The sequence below is a fragment of the Phascolarctos cinereus genome, unplaced genomic scaffold (genome assembly GCF_003287225.1).
Source record: "Phascolarctos cinereus isolate Bilbo 61053 unplaced genomic scaffold, phaCin_HiC Scaffold_4;HRSCAF=312, whole genome shotgun sequence".
In the NCBI taxonomy this organism is placed as follows: domain Eukaryota; kingdom Metazoa; phylum Chordata; class Mammalia; order Diprotodontia; family Phascolarctidae; genus Phascolarctos; species Phascolarctos cinereus.
The window spans coordinates 86,221,610-86,244,882 of NW_027555847.1; the positions used below are offsets into that span (position 1 = coordinate 86,221,610).

The 23,273-nt window shown below is 52.5% G+C and overlaps 1 protein-coding gene across 4 annotated transcripts; it reads right to left on the bottom strand.

The window, feature by feature from the left end:
- Positions 1-1,859: 1,859 nt before the first annotated feature.
- On the bottom strand, positions 1,860-22,939 carry SEMA3B (semaphorin 3B). Of its 4 annotated transcripts, none has more exons than XM_020999154.2 (18): positions 22,721-22,939; positions 16,412-16,626; positions 14,541-14,698; positions 13,496-13,558; positions 12,812-12,931; positions 12,550-12,643; positions 12,043-12,162; positions 10,631-10,776; positions 9,754-9,871; positions 9,551-9,620; positions 9,261-9,402; positions 8,657-8,876; positions 6,864-6,955; positions 6,740-6,781; positions 5,649-5,806; positions 5,280-5,335; positions 4,933-5,072; positions 1,860-3,359 (listed from the first exon to the last, which is right to left on the bottom strand). In XM_020999154.2, exons 2-18 carry the CDS (start codon positions 16,503-16,505, stop codon positions 2,898-2,900), a joined length of 2,295 nt encoding a protein of 764 aa, XP_020854813.1. In that variant the 5' UTR covers positions 16,506-16,626; positions 22,721-22,939; the 3' UTR covers positions 1,860-2,897. The 4 variants fall into 4 exon arrangements, with proteins under 4 accessions (XP_020854813.1, XP_020854811.1, XP_020854810.1 ...); XM_020999152.2 differs by having other exon boundaries at positions 9,261-9,405; positions 22,769-22,937; XM_020999151.2 differs by having other exon boundaries at positions 9,261-9,405; positions 22,721-22,937.
- Between the last annotated feature and the right edge of the window lie 334 nt (positions 22,940-23,273).

Here is a 23,273-nt window from a genome sequence, read left to right on the forward strand (position 1 = left end):
CTCCTTGCTCCCCACCTCATCAGCGATGTGGAAAGAGATGGAGGGTCAAGGAGAGAGTGGGAGAGACTGGGTCCCCTATATAAAATACACTGGGAGAGTGGACACTGGGAAGGATTAGGTGTCGTATATGAAGACATTTACATAATACATACTAACACATTTGAATACACATATAATTACAACCAGATCCTGATGAAAGCAAATAAGAAATCTCCAAAGTGGTTGCAGGTATTTAAATTTGCACTATTTGAAGCAATAACTTTGCATAAATTATTATATACACAACATATTATTGCATCATATATCATACACGATATGGAATTTATGATATATACATTGTATAATATATGCATAATGTATACTTATATATTATATAGAATTTCTATTCCATACATTATAACACACAATAATGTATGTTAGTACATTATATATTGTCATAATTATGTCTAGTAATTGACTTCAATTGGCAGTGCCAATTCAAATAATTCAACTACTTGAGAGGACATGTCATTCTCACTAATCAGGACGTCAGAGTAAACAGATATGGGAGCTCACACACATGAAGACACACATATGTGCATTGCCACACACATGCACGTATGTCCACAGAGATATGGTCAATGTATACCTCTCACACATATCCCTACACACATGAACACGTAGACATATACTAATAGAATAATAGCTAGCATTTACGAAGCACCTGGAGGCTCACAGAGGCTGTGTTGTCCAAGGGATTGAGAGCTGGCCTTATAGCCAGGAAGGCTTGGCTCACAGTGGCTCTGACACATAGTAGCTATATGACCTTGGACAAGTCACCTAACCTGCAGAGGCTTTAGGCAACTCTCTGAGACTAGAGTTGCAGAGAAGGTGCTGATGTGTAATAGAGGTTAAGGTTAGTCATGTGCGAGTCCACTAAATTAATGAAATAACAGGCCTAACCTCCATCCTTTAAGGTTTACAAAGCACTTTCCATAGGTATGTATGTGGGTAGGCATATGCAAACATGTAACGCCTTACCCACAGTCAGATCCACATATGAAGGGGCAGGGTGAGTGGGAAGGGCTGGGACTGACGTTAGTATGCATCCCCCTGGGGACAGAGACAGCCAACATGCCACCATCTGGCCCATGCCACGGGGGCTCCTCTTTGGGAATGATCTTTGGAGGTGCGTAAGGTGATGGATTTCACTGTTGTAAGTGAAGTCAGGAGGGGGACCTGATTCTTCCCTTTCCCTCCGTCCCAACCCTTGCTTTCCTACATCACTGGGCTAGACTCCCAACAACTTCTGTCCGATTCCCCACCCCATCTCACACCCCCAAGGATGAAGATTTGAGAGAGTAAGAGCTAACAGGTCACCTCCAAGGTCATTCCCAGAAGTGATGCTGCAAAGTCTGAGCCACAACCCTCGCCTGGCTCTGTCGTCTTCATATCCAAGGATGTGCGTGCTAAGGTCAGTAACCTGGAGTCCCTGGTGGGTCATCATCCCTCGTCCATCACAAATCCTCACACTACAATGTATGACCATTCGGTTCTGTGTTCACACTGACCTTTTCACAGCTCTGCCTCACTAGTATTCAATTCACACCCAAGTCAAGACATCACCCTTGTCAATGGTCTTCGAGAATGAAGGGTGAACGACAACAAAAAGAGAGATCAGCTTTCCAAAGAAGGGAGAGCAAACCTAAGGCCTACTGACCAAACCATCAAGTTTGGCCAACTTACTAGACTTGGTGCATCTCGAGAATATGGAAAGGGTGTGTTCACACCTCAAGTGGGCATTTGGATGTACATGGAACCTTAGATGGCCCTTCCTATCTTATCTATCATCTATGCACACACTAGCACACACATAATAATAATAATAATAATAATAATATATTGCATTTATGCAGTTCTTTATACTTTCCAAAGTACTTTCACATCTGTTAGTTCCCTTGATCCTCACAACAGCCCTGTGAGGTAGGCAGGGCAGGAATTATCTCCATTTTACACAAAAGGAAATTGAGGCCCAGAGAGGGGAAGGGATTAACCTTGGATCACATGGTGAATTTGTGGCAGAATTTGAACCCTGTCCAACCAAGGCTCTCTCCCCAGTAGCCTGCTGCCTTCTCATGTACATACATCCACACACAGACAGACAGACATAAACAGAGTCACACGTGTGATCCCCACAATTCTTTGTGGTCCCTGGCACAGAAAGACAGTGCTCCCTCCTTGGCTAATTACCTGGCTGTTGTATCAACTTTGTACATTTCCTCCACCCCCCCCCCATTCCTGCCCCATAATCACTCCGTATCTCCTGCTGTCTCCTCTCTCTGGGGGACCGCTAGCTTCAGGGGGAAGGTTCTCAGCTTGCCATATGCTTTACTTAAGCCCTAAGAGATGGTGGTTTTTGCTCTTTGCCAAGGCTGAGGGGACGCAGTTCTTCCCCCACACTCTCAAACTCCCCGTCCCCCAAGGACTTGGAACTGATTGTCTAGTCCTGGGATACTGGGGTGGTTGGTCAGTGGACCTTCCCAAGCCCCAGGCACTGCCAGCTCTGTCTGCTGGACCCAGACCTAACAAGCAGGAAGTGGGGCATGAAGGAAGGGGATGGACATGACCCCAGACCACCAGCAGGCCCCCGGTCCCATCTCTGGCCCCTCGTGGGGTTACATTCATTGGTTACGGTCTGTTAATAAATATATCAGTGGTTGTATCCCCGGCTCTGGGCCCCCAGGGCAGGGAGATTGAAAGAGGACCCCCTGCCCCACCAAAGGCCAGTCTGTTTCTCCTGGGAGCCCTTCCCCACATTAAGGGGTTGAAAGGCACCCCAGTTAGGCAGGAAGCAGGACACCCAGCTTGGTCCCTTGGCCCCTCAATCCCCACTGATTTCTGGGGAAAAGGTGGCGGGGTCACCATCGGGCCGCACTTCGTGGTCCCCGATCAGCCCGAGGAGGGTCTGGGGGATGGGTCCGGCGGTTCCTTCCTTTCCGCTTCTCCTCCAGATGTTTCCACTTGTGTCCCTTTGGCCGAGGCCCCAGGGCTGAGGGCAAATGGGGCTCCTTAGCACTACTCCAAGATGGGGGGCACATAGGGCCGCCCCCACCCCTCCCAGGTGGGTCCACCAACTGCAGGAAGTCTCGGTACCAGAGCTTGTGGCTCGCAGGGGACCCTGCCCCCATTCCCTGGGCCTCCTCAACCCTGGTCAGCTGCTCGGCTTGGTGTGCGCCCACGACGCGCAGGCTGAGCCGCCGGAGGGGCTGGGTGAAGCCGTGCTCTGTAGCATGGCAGTGGTAGAGGCCGGTGTCCTGGGGGCCCAGGCTGAGGAGGAGCAGGCCCCGGTCTGTCTGGATCACCCGGTCATCCAAGTGCACCTGGGGAACAGAGAACATCATGCCTTAGAACATAGAAAGTTAGAACATGCAAGATGGAACCTGTAGGGGCCTTAACAGTGACCAGGATCAGCAATGTAATGATGACAGCTGACATAACAGCCCTTTAAGACAGGCAAAGGGTTCTGCGTACAGGATCTCCTTTGATCCTTATAATAACTCTCTGAGGCGTGTGTCATAGGTATTATTATCCCCATTTTATAGAGGAGGAAATGGAGGCTCAGAGAGGTTAAGAGATTTGCTCAGGGTAACACTTCTAAATGGAATGGTTCTTGGAGCCTTTCAAAAGGTCCTTACAACATAGATTTTCAGAACTGGAAGGGTCCTTCATCCATCAATGAATATCTCTTGTTTGTTTGTTTGTTTTTAGGCAATTGGGATTAATTGACTTGCCCAAGGTGACACAGCTAAGTAAGTGTCAAGTGTTTGGTCTGAGGTCACATTTGAACTCAGGTCCTCCTGACTTCAGGGCTGGTGCTCTATCCACTGTGCCACCTAGCTGCCTAGAGGGAAGAGAGACCAAGGTCCTTGAGAGGAGGGATTGTTTTATTCTTCACGATTATATCCCCAGCACTCAAGCACAGCGCCTGGCACATCGTAGGTACCTGATGAATAGGCACATAGTAGGTACTTGATGAATGTCTTTGCACTAATTGAGTCTATGAAGCAGAGGTGAGGGAGGAGTGCATTCCAGACATAAGACATGGGGGATGGCCAGCACAAAGACAAGGAGACGAGAGAAGCGTTGTGTGTGAGGGAGCGAGAGGAGGCCAGTAGACTCTCAAGGCAGGGGAATCAGTTAAGACATCCAGGCAAGTGATGAGGAGGGACCGAACCTGGGTGGTGGCTTGAGAGTGGAGAAAAGGAGGGTTGGACGGGACAGATGTTGTGCAGCTAGAAACAACAGAGTTTTGTCAAATGATTAGATACACGAGGTGATAGACAGGAAGAAGAGATAATGCCAAGGTTCCGAACCTTGGAGACCAGAAAAAGATGGCGCCTTCAACAGAAACAGGCAAGTCTGGAAGAAAGGGTGGGTTTTAGGGGGAAGAGTATAATGAGTTCTGTTTGGACATATTGATTTTGATCCATCTCTGGGATATCCAGCTTGAGATATCCAAGGGGCAATAGGTGATGAAAGACTGAGGTTCAGGGGAATGACTGGGGCTGGAAGTCTAGACCTGACTCATCTGTATAGAGATGCAAATTAAACCCATGGAAGCTGATGAGAACTGAATGAGACGGAGACAGAGATGGAAAGAGAAGCCAGGACAAAGTCTCGGGGTACACCTACAGGTGTGTGGGGGGGATATGGATAGGACACAGAATATTAAGCTGGAAGAGAATGACAACTTACATTTCCAGCACTGGATACTATGGACCACTAACATAAAGTGGGACCTCAGGGATCACCTGACCCAACCCTCCAATTTTAAAGGGAGGGAAACTGAGGCCCCCAAAAGGGAAGTGGATTGTCCAAGCTCGTGCATGTCAGGACGGGGTTTGGGGTGTCACGTAGGACAGTGATGCCAGGCCTGAGGTGGGGGAGGCTTACCTGGGGTCGGGGGCTATCACTTGCCCGCTGGTAGGTCCACAGCACCTGGGCCTGTAGGGACTTGGGCTGACATTCAAGGAAGATGCTGCTGCCTTCAACTCCGAAGAGCTTCTTCTCCAGCAGTGTTTGGCGTGGAGGGTCTAGGGGAGGGTGCGCAGGGGCTCAGCCGTGGGATTTGTTGGGGTTCTGGGGCGGGATGGCAGTGAGGGGTTGACTATGGGGATGAGGTATCCGGTTCAAGGCCTAGCCTGTCAGTAGCCCCCTCATGCATGGTGAAGGCCTTAAGGAGTTTCTCTTTAGGGTCTGAGGGACTGTGGGAGGAGGAAACTGACCTATGGGTCACTCACCCCCAGAACACAGTATGTTGGGGTCCCCATTCCGAACATCCTGGCGACGATACCTCCTAAGGTGAAAGCAGAGATGTGGTAAGTCCTTGGGATGCTGAAATACCTGTTGGCACCAAGCCCCCTCAGCCACAGCCACAGAACTGGAGGGATGTCCCGTGACCACGGCAAGTGGGCACCACAGCCCTGGCTCCTTGGTTTCTATCTCCCTATCCCCTCGGCTCCCTAGCCTCCTTGGTACCCGGGCTCACAAGTCTCCAGTTTTCTGACCACCAGCCCCTTGACTTCCATCCCATTAGCCCGCCAGCCCACATCTCCCCCCATCCCTCGGCCTCTCCCCAGAGGCTCAGCTCTTGTCTCTTGGCCCCACACCTCTTGGTATTGGGCAGGTAGCGAGTACAGGCAGCCCCGTCCCAGGCGCAGTAGGGATCTCGGGCCAGGCAGCATTCGGCACAGGCTCGGCCGTAGGCGGCACATCGGTGCAGGGGCAGCTGGGAGAGAGAACTCTGGGAGGCCACGTAAAGCTGGTGCTGGGATTCAGAGCAGAGAGAGAGAGGGGCAGAGCATCATCATCAGTGCCAACTGTACGGGAAACTGGGACCAGAGAGAGGAAAAGGCTGACCCGAGCTCACGTGGAGAGTTAGTGGCAGGATGGAGCTGGCAGCAGACCCAGGTTCTACCACTGCATTTTTGGTAAGGCTTAGTCTTCCCATCTAGGAATTGGGGATGACACTGGCCTTATACGCTTTGTAAGTTTTAAGTGAAATAACATAAATGGAGCATGTTGGGTGGTGTCATAGTGCATAGAGCACCAAGCCTGGAGTCAGGAAGACCCGAGTTCAAATTCAGCCTCAGATACTTTCTAGCTGTGTGACCCTGAGTAAGTCACTTCACCCTGTTTGCCTCAGTTTCCTCATCTGTAAAATGAGCTGGAGAAGGAAATGGCAAACCACTCCAGTATCTCTGCCAAGAAATACTAGGGTCTGCCAAGACCCCAAATGGGGTCACAAAGAATCGTATATGACTGAACAACAAACTTTAAAGTGTATAAAGTGTACTATTACTACTACTATTACTCTTTTTTAATTTTTTAATTTTTGCTTTTTGGTGAGACAATCAGGGTTAAGTGACTTGCTCAGGGTCACACAACTAGTAAGTATCAAGCGTCTGAGGTCAGATTGAAATTCAGGTCCTCCTGACTCCAAGGCCAGAGCTCTATCCACTGCACCACCTAGCTGTCCCTCCTATTCCTATTCTTACTCCTACTCCTACTACTTACTTTCAGGTAACCTAGCTTCCAGTCCAGGAATATTGGCAGGAATAGATAGAGGGGAAAACACGGACCCTCTGGAGGGCAGCTGGTGGTGCCTGGTAGCAATGAGGCTGGTGCTGAAGGGCCAGGAAGCTCTGGAGCCCCCAGAACAAGCCCTGCTAGACCCCTCTTCCCCACCCCAGACACTCACCCTCTTGGAAGAGATCTGCATGTTGGTGATGGCTGCAGCATTCTGGAAGGGAAAGACACCGGGGTCAGGGCTGAGTGGGGGCCTAGCCAAGCAGGGATACACTGGGTGGGCACTGCCCTCTCACCTCAAACACCTGGAGCTCCTCAAGCAGAAGTCCCTCTGTGCTCTGCCAGCTGTCCCTGGGTACTGAGATCACCTTGAGGACTGTTCCAATGTCTGCAGGAGAGAGTGGCAATCTTGGCTTGGGCACCCCTGGTGGAGGGGGGGAAGGAGCCACACACACCCTCGTCCCGCCGTCTTTGTCCACATCTCTCTCCCAGTGCAGGCTGGTGCTTTTCCTTCGACAAACTGTCCTTGGGAACTGCCTAGGGCACTGTGAGAGGTTTCAGGATCTGCCCAGGGTCACACAGACCTTAGGGGTCGGAGGCCGACCTCATACCCAGGCTTTGGAGGCAGGCTCTCTAGCCACTATGCCAGGCTGCCTCTCACATACTGCTTAGTAAATTACTGCTGCATCAAATTGATTGGATTGAACTGAATGGGGAAGGAGGAGCGGGCCTCCCTTGGATCTAGCTGAGTGTCAGCTGTGTTATAAGCAAGACAGAGAAACCTTTGAACACCAGAGCCAAGAAGGGGGTGAGACCATCAAACCCAGTCTCCCCTTACTCTGCCCCAAATTTACAGAGTGAGAAACTGAGGCTCAGTAAAAGAAAGTCTTCCCCAAGGTCAAGATGAATTCATTCCTTTGGCACTAAAATTTGTATTACATAATTCCTTTTAGCTCTGTGTGTGTGTGTGTGTGTGTGTGTGTGTGCGCACGCGCACGTGAGCACACAGATCTGAGGGAGGGGAAGGAGGGAAGAAGGAAGGAATGGAGAGGGGGAGGGAGGGAGAGAAAGAAAGAGGGTAGAAGGCAGAGAGACAGACAGGGGGCTGGGAGAGAGAGAGACACAGAGACACAGAGAGAGACAAGGTACCAGGTTAGCATCTCCTCTAAGTGTTGACACTGTGAGTTTCTTTTCTTGTCTTTTTTTCTTTTTTTTTTTTTGCTACTCATGAGGCAGCTGGGGGTAAGTGACTTGCCCAGGGCCACACAGTGTCAAGTGTCTGGTTTGAGACAGGATTTGAACTCAGGTCCTCCTGACTCCAAAGCTGGAGCTCTATCCACTGTGCCACCTAGCTGCCCCTGAGAGTTTTTCCTTTCTGTGATTCTATGGCTCTTCTCTCACTGTGGGGAAGGGGAGTTAAAGCAAGATTCAGGGGCAGCTAGGTGTCAGTGGGCCTGTAGTTGTAAAGACCTGAGTTCAAATCCAGCCCTAGCCACTTGCTAGCGGTGTGACCCTGGGCAAGTCACTTAACCTCTGTCTGCTTCAGTTTCCTCAACTGTAAAATGGGGATTAATAACAGCATCTCCCTCCCAGGCTGTTGTGAGGATCAGATGACACAATATTTGTAAAGTGTTTAACACAGTGCCTGGCACATAGTAGGTGCTTAACACATGTTTATTCCCATGCCACTTCAGTGTGGCCTGGGTTTCACAGGGGAGGTGAGACTGGAGCTTGGCCCTGAAGAATGTGTAGGCTTTGCATGAGCAGAGCAGTACCTATCCAGGCAGGGAAGGGCACAAGCCAACGTGTGGAGGTGGACATGAGTCTGGCATGCCTAGGGGGCATGAGGTCAGCCTAGCTGAATGGGCAGGGCATGTGGGTGACCACAGGGAGAGGCAGGTAGACCACATCAGGGAGGCCTCGAATTCCAAGCGGTCACTCTGTGTGACCCTGAGTCAGTCCCTTCTCCTCATTCCTTCCTCTGTTTAGTAAAGGATTTGGATTCAATTCCCGAGACTTCCTTCCTGATCTATGGCATCTATGGTTCTATAAGAAGCATGGTATTGGGAGGCTCAGGAGGAGCTCTGACCTGTGCCAATGAACAGGACGTCATAGTGGCCATCGGTGGCAGCCACACGGTCAGCAACGATCCGCGTGAAGGTGTAGTCAGTGCCGGTCCGGAGGAAGATGGGGTGCCCGCCCACAGGCAGGATGGGGTTGTACATGAGGGGGTGGTTTCGGGCAAACTGGATCACATCATCTGGGAAATCCTTAGTGGAGCCGAAGGTGCCGAAGGTCTTGCTGGGACACTGGGGAGGTAAAATGGCCATGTGGGCATGGGGAAGGTCAGGGTAAACAATGACCCCCCAAACTTGGGAGCCCCTGGCCTAGGGAGAAATAAGAGCCTGACCTCAGGAAGCCCCTGTGCAGAAGGGGAAGTCATAACCAACTCCTGCCTTCAAAGCCCTTGGTCTGAGGGGAAAGGCAGCTTTGCCCGCCGGGCAAAGGGGAGATACAAGCCCTGTCCAAGGGCACATTTAAGGTTTCCAGGAGAAGGTGCATTCTGAGCAGGGTCAGAGGGAGGGTGGACTTTGGGGAAACAGAGGCTGTGCAAAGAGGTGGGTAGGTGATGAACATTTAGTCCATGATGCTTTGTCCTTCCCTCCCCCTTTGTCTGGGCCCCCAGAACCTACCATGCCTGGGCGGGGATAGGGCACCCGTCCCTGATAGGACACCCACTGGTAGTTGGGTCCCTCCTTGTGGGCAAAGGGACCTAGGAAGGCACGCCGAACATCATTCATGCTGTACACGCAGACAGCTGAGCCCTGGAACACGCTGCTGTTGGGGGGACAGTGGCAGGCTCCAGGTTAGGTAAGTATACATGCATACACACATATGTGTGAGATACTCCCACCTTACCCAAGCTGCCCCCAAACTCAGTCCTGCTTCCTCCCTCTCCCATTTCCCCAAGCAAAGCTCCTACCTGGAGGTGGAGAAAACAGCATAGAGAAGGGGGCTCCTTCGATCCTTTGTGGGTAGCAGGAACACATCACCTGTGTAAGACATGGGGTCAGTGAGCTCCTCAAGCCCCCTGCCTCTAGGACCAGAGCCATGGTCCAGGCCTCCCAGGCCCAGCTCCTGCCCCTGAGCCCATCTCATACCCCAGCCCCAGGCCCAAGCACTCACGAAGCTCATCGAAGGCCGTGTCACTGGTCCCATCCACCCCAGGCACAGAGCAGACCAGCCGGGCCTTTAGGAATGTCGTCCACTTATTGACCAGGCTCCGCTGGCCTCCTAGGTCGTTCTGCAGCGGCAGAAAGGGAGTTAGGGATCTTTGAGACATGGTACCCCAGCCTCCTCAGCCCATGTGACCTAAAGTCTTGCTTATTCATCCTGAAATGGCCTGGCCAAACAGGTGTGTGTGGTGTGTGTGTGTGAGTGCGAATGTGTATGGCTGCCTCTCCCCAAGTCTGGCAGGTACACGGTAGAGTGTCTGTGTATCTGTTTTTGAGCATGAGTGTGGTATGTATATATTTATGTGAAGGAAAATGGAGTGTATCTACGTGTGTGTGTGTGGTGTATCAGAGTCACTGTGTCTACTAGTGAACGTAATTTACGTGTTAGAGACAGCCTGGTGGCTTGGTGGACAAAGGCCTGGACGGGGAGTCAGGAAGATCTCAGTTCAAATCTGGCTTCAGACACTAGCTGTGTGGCCCTGGGCAAGTCACTTAACCTCTGTCTGACTCACTTTCTTCCTCTATAAAATGGACATAATTATAGCACCTACTTTCTGAGATTATTGTGAGGATTCCATGAGGTAACATTGTAAAGCACTTTGCAAACCTTAAAACACTATCTATCTACTAGCTGTTATTATAATTATGTGTGTAAGTACATGTGAGTGTGTTTCTTTGTGTGAGGGTGGATGGGGTATGTGTGTCTCTGAGAGTGACAGTGTGTCTATTAGTGTGCCTATGGGGTGCGTGTGTGCGTGCACGTGTGTGCATGTATGCGTGTGTGTGTGTGTGTGTATGTGTGTGCGCACACAGAGGAAGGGACTCACTCTGCAGATCTGGCCAATGCGGGACACCGACACCCGGCCCAGGCCTGGGTTCCCCTCCACGGCCACCTCCCGGAAGAAGAAGTAGATTTTGTCATCGTCGGGATTCTCACTCTCCGGGATCCAGAAAACCTTCACAAATTTGGGCTCTGGGCCCCCAGGGAGGGTTCCGGTCAGTATGCTGCAGACCCTTGCCCTCTCTTCTTCCCAGGGGACCCCCATCCCAGCCATCTCTCTCCCCCCACTCCATCCTCCCTCCTTGCAACAGAGGAGGCTGCAAAGCAAGGATTGGACACTAGAGGGCAGCACAAGCCCAAGGCTCACTGATCTGGGTAGCCCAGTCTAACCCGTTCTCATTCCAATTTGACTTCACTCACCCCATACACACCCTCTCCCTTTCGTCCTTTCCTGGACAGGGATGCTGTGTGTGTGCATGCATGCACGTATTGGGAGCACGTAGCTACGTGTGTGCCTGCGTATATGCATGTACATTAATAGGTGTGCTCACATAGATATGGCCCTTTACAGTTTAAGCAGCGCTTAATGACAACACCTCTGGGAGCTGGAATGAGGGAGGTGGGCTAGACAATCTCTCAGGCCCCTTCTAGTTTTGACATTCTGTTCTGCGTTCTAAAGTCCGTTCCAGCTTGGACATCCTGTGTCTTAACAGTTCACGCTCTATGGTCCCTCCCTCTCAGCTCTAACATTCTGTGTTCCGAATTTGAGGGTCCCTCCTAGGGTCTTTGAGGGAGGGACAGTAGGGATCCTCATTCTCACCATATAGATGAAGGAACTGAAACTCAGGGAAGGGAAGGGACTTGTCCTGGGGCAATTGGCAATGAAAAAAGAGCCAAACTGGCACTGGACCTTGGGTTTCCGGATTCCTTTATAATAATAATTATTATTATAACTGATAATATATAACTGATAATATAATGATAATAATTCCCATTTCCATAGTACTTTAAGGTTTGCATGCCTCTGTGCTCACAGCCACTCTGTAAGGCAGGTACTACAAGTGTACCCATTTCACAGATGAGGACACTAAGGCCCAGGAGAAGGGAAGCAATTTGCCTAATATCAGATGGCTAGTTAGTGGCAGAGCCATGATTTGAACTTGGGCTTCATGACTCTTGGTCTTCTGGGGCCCTTTTCACCCACTCTGCTTTTCAGAGCCCTCTCAAGACTCTCACCATCGATTTTTTTTTTCTTTTGGCCTGTTTCTTCTTTCACCACATGACTAATATGGAAATAGGTTTTACATGTTTGCACACAGATAACCTATATCAAATTGCTTACCAATCTTAGAGAGGGTGGAGGGAGGGAGAAAATTTGGAACTCAAATTTTTAAAAAATGGATGTTAAAAATTGTCTTTACGTGTAATTGGAAAAAATACTATGAAAAAAAACCTTACCATTGAGCCATCGAGAATCATGTTGCTCTGTTCGGAGGTTGGGGCGCCGGCCAAGGCTTCGGAAGATGGTGAAGTCCCGGCCCATGAGGTCTGTGGCTACTCCAGAGTAAAGTTCTTGCCCTGGGTGTGGGAGAGTGGACAGGGGAAGAGAGCGGAGGGGACTCCATTGTTTGGGGGACCTTGGAAAGGAACTGGGGTAATCTAGGGGATCTATAGAAGTTTGGGGATGGGTTCACAGGGGATAAGAGAACTCAGGATGTTTTATGGGGCTGTGGGAGCCAGGAAGGGTCTCTGGGAGGCTATGGGGAATGAGGAGGGAAGAAGGCTGCTAAGAGGCCCAGGGCGTGTGTATGGGATGACCTCAAGGGCCCCTAGGACAATTCAAGGAATCCTAGCCCAGCTTCATTCTTCTTTCCCCTCTCCCCCTTCCCCCTCCCTAGGTAGTGTGAGAGGTGGGTGGGAGTGCTCCATGGGGATACTGGGATATCTCAGGAGCTCACGCCTTACCCACAAGCACGGAGGCTGCCCGGTGCTTGGGATCATAGGGGCTCTTCCCTTTTCCGTCCTCTAGCCTGTTTTGATCCAACTTCAGCATCGGCTCCTGGGAGTGGGCAGGGAGAGACAGTTCAGAAGTGTCTCCTGCCCTCTCCCCACTTTGGGAACTTGTCCTGGAGAGGGGTGAAGGAAAGCAGCTGCACCCTCAGGCCAGGGGGGTGCTCTGGCTTCTCCACCCCCACTACCCCAACCCTTTCCCAGGCCTGATCCTCACCTCTATCCGGAACCCAACCTCCAGGAAGCCACAGACGGGGTGGAAAGCCCCTGTCCCACAAATGTACAAGTGAGTTCGGTTATAAGGGTGAATCAGTTTCACAAAATTCACGCACTCAGCCTGGACGGGGGGAAACAGAGACAGGACATTGGGTCCCAGGTCTTCCTCTCCTCCAGCCTCCAGTCCCAGGTGGATGAGTCTGAGCTCGGCCTCTCCCTGCCTCCCCCCCCACCCCCAGCTCATTGGTCACACTTCTAGACCGCCTTAATGCTTAGGATGGGCCTTCCCCTCAGGACACCCCTGCCCTCTGAGACAGACAGGGCAAGGGCTACTCTTCAAATTTCATAGATGAGTAAACTGAGGCCCACAAAGAGAAGCGGTTTGCCTCGTCACATAAAAAGAGTAGATGACTTGAAACTGAGCCTGCAGAGGGCAGGGTTCGGGCTCACCCACACCTCTCCACATGACTCCTTTCATTTCCGTTATCCCATTGAACAGGCCCAACTTCTCCAAGGCATGAGGGTGGCTGAGTCACAAGCCTCTCCCAAGGTAGGCAAACCAGGGCATCCCCCTGACCCCTGCCAGCTCAGTCTCCCTCTCTGGGCAGCCCAGAAGACACTGAGACCCTGCTCCTCCTCGCCCCTGCTCATCCCCCCAGAGGGCCTTGGCCAACTGGTCACTCACACTGATGTCCTTGCCAGCCCAGTTGCATTCTTCTCGCCACTCCACAGGCGCCGGCCAGGCCAGCTGAGCAGGGATGGGGGAGGGAGGGAAGAGAAACAGAGGGAGACATCAGGCGGGCTGGAGAAGGGTGCCCTCTGTCTCTGAGCTAGAGCTTGGGGAGGGGAGGCTGGGGCGGAGTAGAACCTGGGGGAGACACTGTCCCTCTCTGGTGTGGAGGGGAGCTCTGGGTAGTGGTGGTATCTCTGAAGGCAGGGAACATATCTCCCAGAATATGAGATGGTCTTTTTTCTAGGAGGTGGAAATCTGTTTTTCAGTGGTGGGTTAATATCTCTGCAGAGAAAGTTTCTTCTGAGGGAATATCGATTGGGAGGGGAGGGAGTGTTTCTCTGGAGGGGGGTATGTCAGTGGGGCTGTGTCTGGGTAAGTTATCTCTGGAGGGGAATATCTCTGAAGGAATTGTATCTAACTGGGGGGGGTCAGAAATCAATGACTGAGAGCAGAGAATATGTGTCCTGGGGGATACATCTTTGAGGGAAATGTCTCCTGAGTCTTTTGTGTGTGTCAATGGAGGGGAGCGTTTCTTTGGGAGGAAGGAGGAAATGTCTCTCCTGGAGGATGTTTCTGAGGGAGAGGGTTGGTTTCTGAAAAAAATATGACTTTAAGGAACCCTTTTCTCTGAATGCAGAGAAGCTCTCTGCTGGTGGGCGGAGTGGGACAGGGTCCTGCATCTCTTGGGGAGAATGTCTCTGAGAAGAAAGGAAAAGATGCTCTCTGAGGTCCTTTCCATATCTAACTCAACAATCCTATGCTCTCTCCCAAGGGATATGTCTCTGCTATGGGGCTGTATCTCTTGGTGAGAGATGCCAACAGGAGGAAGGACAGAATATCTCTCTCAGGATGTCTCTGGGAAGAATGTCTTTCTAGGGGAGGGTCCCTTGGGGGATCCTTGTCTCTAGGGGCAGAGAATGAGTCTGCATCTCCAGAGGGAGTGTCCCTCTCCGGCGTGGAGGGGAGCTCTCTGGACCACAACTGTGTCTCTGGGTACCTTCTTATCCTGTTTGCTGATGTTATCCAGGCTGAGGGAAGCCACGTAGTTTTGGGCTCCCACAAAGAGTCTGCCACGCTCCTCATCCAGCAGAAGAGCCTCGTAGCAGCAGGTGCGAGGCAGGGAGTAGGTGCGGAGGCCATGCCGGGCCCTGAGCTCTGCCAGGAAACGTCAGGGAGAGTTGGAGGATAAAGAGAGAAGGTGACACACAGAGCAAGGACTGGGCCTATGGCATCTGGTGGTCCCGCGAGGCCAGACTGCACTATTTCTGAGAGCTCTGGAGCCTGGACACTTGGACACCTGGGTCTTAGGTCTAGTCTGGATGGAAGGAGCACCTTGCTTTTTGGATGGTTTCAGCTCCCATTCACTTAACCCTCAGTTTCTCCCCAAGGCCCTTCAGTACTGAAGATTGAAGATCCCCTGGGGGGAGCATGAGGCAGGACCCAAGCTCTCTCTCTGCCAGTCTGCCAATCTGCCAGGCCTTTGGTGGGCAACAGGTACCTCAGAAGTAGTCTGGGGGGTGGCAGTTAGGGACTGGCCTGAGGAACACTGAATCCATTTTTGCTCCAAGGAGACGGCCAGGAGTGTATTTCCCACACCTTCCCATGTCCCAAGGGTGTGTGTGTGTGTGTGGTGGTGGTGGGGGCCTCAGATGCCTGCCCAGCTCATCTCCAGCACAGCTCCCAGGCTGGGGCCAAGGCCTCCAGGGAAACTAGCCGCCAGACACTGCTGCCTAGCAACCCGTGCCTCAGGACTGGATGCCTCATGAGTTCTCAGGGCCCTAGGAAATCTTGGGAAGAATAGGGGCACACCCCTTCAGTCATCTGAAAGAGACGTGGACTTACTGCTCCATCCCTGTCCCTGAAATAGCCGGGGTTGGGGTTCAGAGTCAGGGCAGAGGCCAGCAAGAGTTAATGTGAGACCCCACAACAAGAGGGCCCCAGGGAGGTTCTCTCTTAGCATACACCCAAAGCATACACCCAGTCTGGGCAAGGACCCTGCATCCCCCTCCCTCAGGAGTGGCTCTCTCCCACTGTAGGCACTGGGAAGCCTCCCACTCATGGCAGAGCAAGGACCCTGCATCCCCCTCCCTCAGGAGTGGCTCTCTCCCACTGTAGGCACTGGGAAGCCTCCCACTCATGCCAGAGCAAGGACCCTGCATCCCCCTCCCTCAGGAGTGGCTCTCTCCCACTGTAGGCACTGGGAAGCCTCCCACTCATGGTAGAGCAAGGACCCTGCATCCCCCTCCCTCAGGAGTGGCTCTCTCCCACTGTAGGCACTGGGAAGCCTCCCACTCATGGTAGAGCAAGGACCCTGCATCCCCCTCCCTCAGGAGTGGCTCTCTCCCACTGTAGGCACTGGGAAGCCTCCCACTCATGGCAGAGTAAGGACCCTGCATCCCCCTCCCTCAGGAGTGGCTCTCTCCCACTGTAGGCACTGAGAAGGTTCCCACTCATGGCAAAGCAAGGACCCTCTGTCCCTCTTCCCCTTCACACAAATCCATTCACCCTGCTACATCTCCAGACACACACACTCAGATATACAGATATCTGAACACCAAGGCATCAGCCCTGGCACACACAGTCTGTGAAACACACATGTATACACACACACACACACACAGAGCTTTACATGCAGTTACAACATGCACACGCATTCCCCTTTACATATACATATACAGTTATACATTCCCAGAATGATACAGAGTTCTAGTTGCACACTCAAAGAGAAAGTTACACAGTTATCTTCACATTTTGTGGCATACTTATACAGGCATGCACTCACAGCCACATACACAAGCAGTTACACATTCCTACAGAAACACACATCCTGACCCAGCCTTGCAGTCCTCCCCATCAGGTGCTCCCTACCTTGGAAGGAGAGTCGGAGGCGAGGGGGACTGTTGGCTGGACCCCCCTCAGCCCCCAGCACCAGGGCCCAGAACAGGGCCAGGGCCAGGAGCATGGTGAGAGAGACCAGGCAGGTCTTGGCCCCGTGGGATCCTGGAGAGGCAGAGATGACAACAAATGCAGTGGGGGAGGAGAAGAAGATGTCAGGGTTGAGCCTTGGACTCTGACCTCTGGATCTAGAAAAGAAGGAGAGAGTCAGGGAGGGAGGGAACGAGAGAAGGGAAGGAAAAAGGGAGGAACCAAAGGACAGAGAAGACAGGGTGAGAGGGAGAAGGAGAATAATGGGAGAAGAGAGGGAGAGAGACCGAGTGTGTGAATCCCAGGGGATCGGATTACAGCTGGTTTGGGCGCTGGGGCAAATACAGCCACATTCCAGTTGGCTTAGCCCCTTCCTCTGAAGGACACACACACACACACACACACACACACACACACACACACACACACTCACTCACTCATTCATTCTGACACGGACAGATAGAAATGGGCACGCATGCACCCACCAACATATTCTCATTTACATGTACAGGTAAGTGGATGTTCGTGCATTCACAGAAATGCATGTGTGTGCATCCATCCATCCACTCAGGCTAGTTGGGAGGGATCCTGGGATTAACCCCCAGACACTCTTTACTATCCTTTTTAGGGCTCATCCTAGTTTAGGGGGTTACATCACATCCATTCAGCCACCTGGCCCCTTCATCCCTTCTGCCACAAACGGTACTTAACGCCAAGGAGAGGACAGAATGATGTGTGTCTTTCCATGTATGTTTGTGTGTGTGTGTGTGTATGTGTTTGTCTTTCCACATATGTTCATGTGGGGGGGTGGGGGTGAGGGGGTGGCAGCCAGGATGGTGAGGGCTCTGGACTCCCTTGATTGCCATATGAAGACTAGGAAAGGAAGTGGGGGTGTCCACCTGGACAAAGGAAGACTCAGAGCTGAAGGAGAGAGTAGCTGTCTCCAAATATTTGAAGAAGGATTAGATTTGCTCTGGTTAGCCCTCAGGGGCAACAAGGAAAGGAGGTGGAAGCTGCCCAGACACTATGTCAGGAAGCATCTCTCAGCTCTTAGAACTGAACAAAAGGGAGATGGGTCTCTGAGGGGAAGTGGGCTCCCCATCTCCAGAGGTTTTCCAGCAGAGGCTAGATGGCCCCATGTTGGGGAGGTTGTAGTGGGGACAGGGTTGGGTCAAATGGTCATTGAGGTGCCTCCCAAGCCAAAAAAATTCTGTGTTTCTGTGTGCCTTTAAGGGTATGTCTATAGACGCACAGAAAGGGGTGTGCGTGTGTGTGTGTGTGTGTGTGTGTGTACATGTGTGTTAGGATACAGCTCTGTATGGGCATATGTGTCTGAAGAGCCAGAGATAGGGTGAGAGGAGCCCCCATCTCACACCCACCCTTGGCCAAAACGTCCCCATCGAAGTTGGGAACTTAAGATATAGGAGAACTTTACCAAACCCATTTTCCAGAAAGAAAATGCAAGGCCTGCCAGGAACTGGAATAGAATGTCAGTGTCCAGGCTTTCAGGCCAGGAAGGGGTATTAGTCACCTCCCTTTCTATTGGCCCCAAGTCTCCTGACCCACCCACCCCCAGTCCATGACCCTGGCTGAGTCTGCCCTCCCTCTGCTTCTAGTACTGCGCTATTCTCTCTAAAAGGGGCAGGGGAGGGGGGGAGATCAGTGCTTGATCCCAAACAGCAAGTCTCTTATGTCACCAACCAGGCTCATAAGGGAGTGGAACATTCAGGTGGAGTGGGGGGCAACAGGAGCGTGTGTGTATGTGTGTGTGTAATGATACAGAGACTCAGCATAGGGTTCTCATATCCACAGCATGGAAAGAGAGAGGGTTACTGAGCTATCCCCCTCATTGAGTCATCATCCCTTCAATGAGCTCTCCTTGCTCACTCCTACTGAGTGCCCTCACCCTCACTGAGCCTCATTCCCTTCACTGAGACCTTCCTTCCCCCTTCCTTCCCCCACGCCAACACACTAAGTCCTTCATCCCTTCTCTCGTGCCCATCCTGCAGAGCCTGCACTGTCCTCTCTGATCCCCATCAGTGAGACATGGAAAACCAGAAACATTATCAACCATTCCTTTGAAACAAGAACTGCTCCCCTCCAGAAGCCCCTCACCCCCACCCCTCTAAGCAGAGTGGGGTAGAAGGAGCCCAGGCCTGGGAATCCAGAGACCTGAGTTCCAGCCCTGGTTTTTCCATTAACTATCTTGTTGTGAGCCTTGGGTCTTTCCTTTCTCTGGATCATAGTAGCATCTACAGCTACATGGGAACCAGCTGGTTTCTCCCCTTCCCCTTTCAGCATAGCCATTATTTAGATCTGGGAAGCCCAGTTTCCCTTCCACACTAGGCATCCCCCAACCCTTACCCCCTGGGCACACAGAAAAAAAGCTGGAGGTGGCTTCTTCCAATCCCCCAACTGCCCTGTGTTTATGGATGGCTCCACCAGCTTTCCAGTCACCCAGACTGGAAACCCTGACGCCATCTTGGACCCTTCCATCCCCCTCACGCTTAGACCCAATCAGTCACTAGTCCTGCCATTTTCACTTTTGCAAAAGCTCTCCCCTTTACTCTCTGCTTGGCCTTAGGTCTCTCTGTCCTTAAAGCAAATAGCCCAGGCCACTCCTCTCCTCCAGAACTGTGAAGTAGCTCCTCATCGCCAAAGGAAAGCAGAAGTCCAGAGCCTGCCGTTCAAGGCCCCACCTCTCCAGCTTTCCTTCTCCTCCCCTTTATCCCTAGTTGTTCCCTAATCTTGTCCTGCTCCAACCTCATCCCCCATGCTTGGAATGTTCATAGGAAAATGGATCTAGAACGGGAGGGAGTTCTGAGGTCATTCAGTGTACTCCACCCATTTTACAGCCGAGGAAACTGAGGCCCAGAGAGGTGAAATAATTGGCCTAAGTAAACACAGAAAGGTAGTAAAGGTCCCTGTGACTCCCAGGTCAGTACCCTTTGCACTGTACTGTCACTTCTGACATCAATGACAATGAAAACCTTTCTCCTCCTTCAAGGAAGGAATCTGGCTCCCCACAGAGTTGGCCTTCCACAACCTCCCCTTCTCCACCCCGCTGGAGTCTCACAGCACTTTGCCCGATCAGGCAGGCACTTACCACCACCTCCCTCTTATCTTGCTCAGTTTTTTTTGTGCTTGGTTTCTCTTCTCTTTCCCTCTCTCATTAGATTGTAAGCTCCTTGAGAACAGGGCCTGGGTCCAACCTCCCAGATTGCTTAATAGATTTTTTAAACATTGAATTGAGTCTCCATGCACTCGGCCAATGGGTGTGACCCCCTAGAGAGGCTCCCTTCCCTGGGACCAGGGGGTTGTGCCTGGCCTTAGATGCTTTCTTGCTGGGGGTTTGGGGAGGAGTGATGGAGCAGCCTAGCCTAGTCTGAGCTCTAGAACCTCTTGAGGACAGAATAGGCTGACTCAGAGTGAGTGCCTCTTGCTAGGGCCTAAGCTTCTATCTTTGCCTGCCTAGCTGGCATGGGAAAGGGCTGGGAGGTAAGGGGTGGCGGGGGAGAAAAGGGGAAGGGACAAGCATTTCTATGGCACTACTATGTGCCAGGCACTGTGTTAACACTTCGCACAAATATTACCTCATTTCATCTTCACTACAACCCTTCGAGGTAGGTCCAGTGCTTGATCTACTCAGGGCTCCAGAGATGCTGCCCCCACCCCCTTTTCTAGCTCTCTCTGTCCTCCCCAGGAAAGAATTTCATCTGGGAACAACAGAATGTGAGCACTAGAAGGCACCTACCAGATTGTCTAGTCCAGCTCCCTCCCTTTTTACAGATAAAGAAACTAAGGCCCAAAGAGAAGAAGTGGTAGAATCTGGATTCAATCCATACCTATGGAATGTTTTGACTCTAAGTCCAGAGTTCTTTCCATGTTCTCCATAGCATTTCTCACCCCTAGGGCACCGAGGTCAGCTAGGTGGTGCAGTGGATAGAGGCTGGGCCTGGAGTCAAGAAGACCTGAGTTCACATCTGGCCTCAGACATTTCCTAGCTGTGTGACCCTAAGCAAGTCACTTAGCCCTGTTTGCCTCAGTTTCCTCATTTGTAAAATGAGCTGGACAAGGAAATGGCAAACCACTCCAGGACCTTTGCCAAGAGAACCCCAAATGGGGTCACGAAGAGTCAGACGTGACTCAAAAATGACTAAACGCACACACACACACACACACACACACACACACACACACAGAGGGCACTGAGTTCAGAGAGGGTAATTGCCTGGCCTGTGGTCACACAGCTAGCAATTCAATTCATTTTAACAAGCCCCTTTTAAAGGCCTGCTATGGAAAAAGCTGGTGGATAAAAACACCAAAAAGATGTTGGAGGCTGGAACCCAGGTTTCTTTGGGTCTTTTCACTGCAGCTGGGTCCAGGGTACAAGTGAATTAACTGAGCTGTAGTAGCGCCCATGGGACTGTGCTAATTCTTTTAAACCTAATCTATGGCTAGTTAGGGCTCTTAGCTTCCAGGCCCCCACCTCCACCCCACCCTGGGCCCCCTTAAGGCTCCAGGCTCCCTCAGAGATCAGGACATTCTAAGCTCTTTCTTAAAGCTACTTTTCCTCAGGGGCCTCCTCCAAGGTTGGGGCCCCTTTCCTGAGGGGAAGCCAATCCCTCCCCTATCCCCCCCAAAACAGCAAGGAGGGCTCCTTGGCTGTGGAGGGGAGGAAGGGGAGTTGAAGGGCTCAAAGCTGTGGATGGCCTTAGGCCAAGGCTGCCCCCTTAAGACCTCAGTGCCTCCAGCAGGGCTGGAAGGATTAGACAGGGTGGTCTGGGGAGCCAGAGCTGCCTCAGGCATACAAGTTACTTAGTGAAGTTTCCTGGGTGGGTGGATCGGGTGACAGGCAGGCTGCTGGGAGCTGACTGTGGAGGGCGGTCCTGGGCTTGGGAGGGAAGCTGGGTCACCCGACAGTCACCCTGGTGACGGGCGGGGCTGTGGCCTGGGCACTTCTGGAACATGGCATGGGTGCAGGGCATCCAGGGCAGGATGGGGCAGGGCAGCTCTGCTGGAGGGGGGGGGCCTGACTCCAGGGAGGCAGGGACCCAAAGTGACAGCTCTGTGAGCTAACACAGCTCCCCCCCAACCTTCTCCCCAAAGCTGGCAGTATCTCTGTTTTCATCTCAAACCTTCTCCTCCCTGCCCTGCTTCCCCCCAATTGCGGAAGAAAAAGAGGGAATGATTTGGAGTCAGAGGGCCTGAGTTCAAATTCTACCCTGCTACTTATTACCTGCTTGGCCTCAGTTTCTTCTTTTGAAATGAGAGTTAGACTCAATAATTTCTAGGGTCCCTTCCAGCCCCAATCTAGGCTCCTATGCCTTCTGGCTTCTAATGCCCACAATCCAGGGAGGCATAGATCCAGCCACTGCTAACACCCTTAGCTCTCTCTCTCTCTCTCTGTTACAATCTTCCATATCTTTCTCCTTTAGCCCTTTCTTCCTCTATGCCCCTTCCCCTGGTTCACAGCCCCCTCCCCTCATACTTTTTTTCGTTTCTCTTCTCCCTATAGCCTCCTTCTCCCATGTCTCCCTCCCAAACTTTTCACAAGCCCCTCAGGGAGCTCCTCTCCCATAATTCATCCATATCCTTATCCCCTCTCTCCAATGGAAACCCCCAATATTGTCCTCCTCACAGCCCTCCCCCCCACATAGCTCACAGCCTTCACCTCCCCATAGACCCCACCTCTGTCCATCCCTCTTACAGCCTTTTTCCTTCATTTTAATCCTCTCCTCTCTCTGCATATGACCCTTCCCCTGGGTCACAGCCTTTACAGCCCCATTACCCCTTTACAACCACATCTCCTCTCTCTCTCCCCCCCTTCCCGAAATTCCGTGCTGGGGTAAGGATGTCCCAGGAAGGGTGACTGTGGGGTGGGGGTAGGGGGTGGAGGCCCAAGGCTGTGTGCTTGTGAGCTCCGGGTCACTGAGCCCAGCAGACGTAAACAAGGCTCCCGTGCACCCCCACCCCACCCCACCACTCTCTCTCGGCCTCTGCCATCCCTTTGGGCTCCCCTCCCCTTCGGCTCAATCAAGTTAGTTGGTCCTGCTCTCTAGGGAGGACCCCGGAGGGACTGGGTACCAGGCCAGCCACCTGACGTCCCCCGCCCATCCCGGGACCCGGACGGGATAGTCACGGACTCGGGATAAGCAGGCGATGGGCACTGCCAGTCTCGGGGGTTCGGATTCCACTTTGGAGTGAGGGGTCTCGAGAAGCCCTGTCCCCCCGGCTCCCGTTCCTCCTCACCTGCCCCCCCCTCCTGAAGCCCCCGATGGGGAGGGGCGGGGTCCGCACCTCTGGCCCTGGCCCCAGCCCGGCCCTTGCCCTGCTTGGACTCCGGCTTCGACTCTGGCTCCGACTTCCAGCGCCTGTGCGCGCCTCAGTAGGTAGGTCGTTCAGTGGCGGTGACAGGGCAGCCCAGAGGAGGCGGGGAGCAGGCAGAGGAGAAGAGGGTATGGGAGTGGAGGAGGCGAGAGAAGGGCGGGACCTGGAGCCCAGCGCTGGGGTGGGGGAGTGGGGCGGGGGAGGAGGGCCTCCCAGCGAACTCCGGCCAGGGCTGGAGCCACGAGGCCAGGGAACAGGGAAGGCGGCCCGTGCCGGAGGAGTGCGGCCGTGGGGAGTACGCGCGCTCACGCGCACACACACACTCACACACACACACACACACACACTCTCACACACTCACACACTTACACGTATGCAGCCAGCTACACAGCCACAGGCAGGCACAGGCTGATACACAAATCGACCTGAATGCTTGCACCCAAGCAGGGCAGGACAGGCAGTCACACATGGATAC

Bases quoted from the DNA above. Each gene is read 5' to 3' on its own strand.
- SEMA3B (XM_020999152.2), bottom strand. From the start codon at position 16,505: ATGCTCCTGGCCCTGGCCCTGTTCTGGGCCCTGGTGCTGGGGGCTGAG. The intron at 9,872-10,630 runs GTGAGTCCCTTC...CTGCCGCTGCAG, and splicing joins GCATTGGCCAGATCTGCAGA to AACGACCTAGGAGGCCAGCG. The intron at 9,406-9,550 runs GTAGGAGCTTTG...TCCCCCCAACAG, and splicing joins GCTGTTTTCTCCACCTCCAG to CAGCGTGTTCCAGGGCTCAG.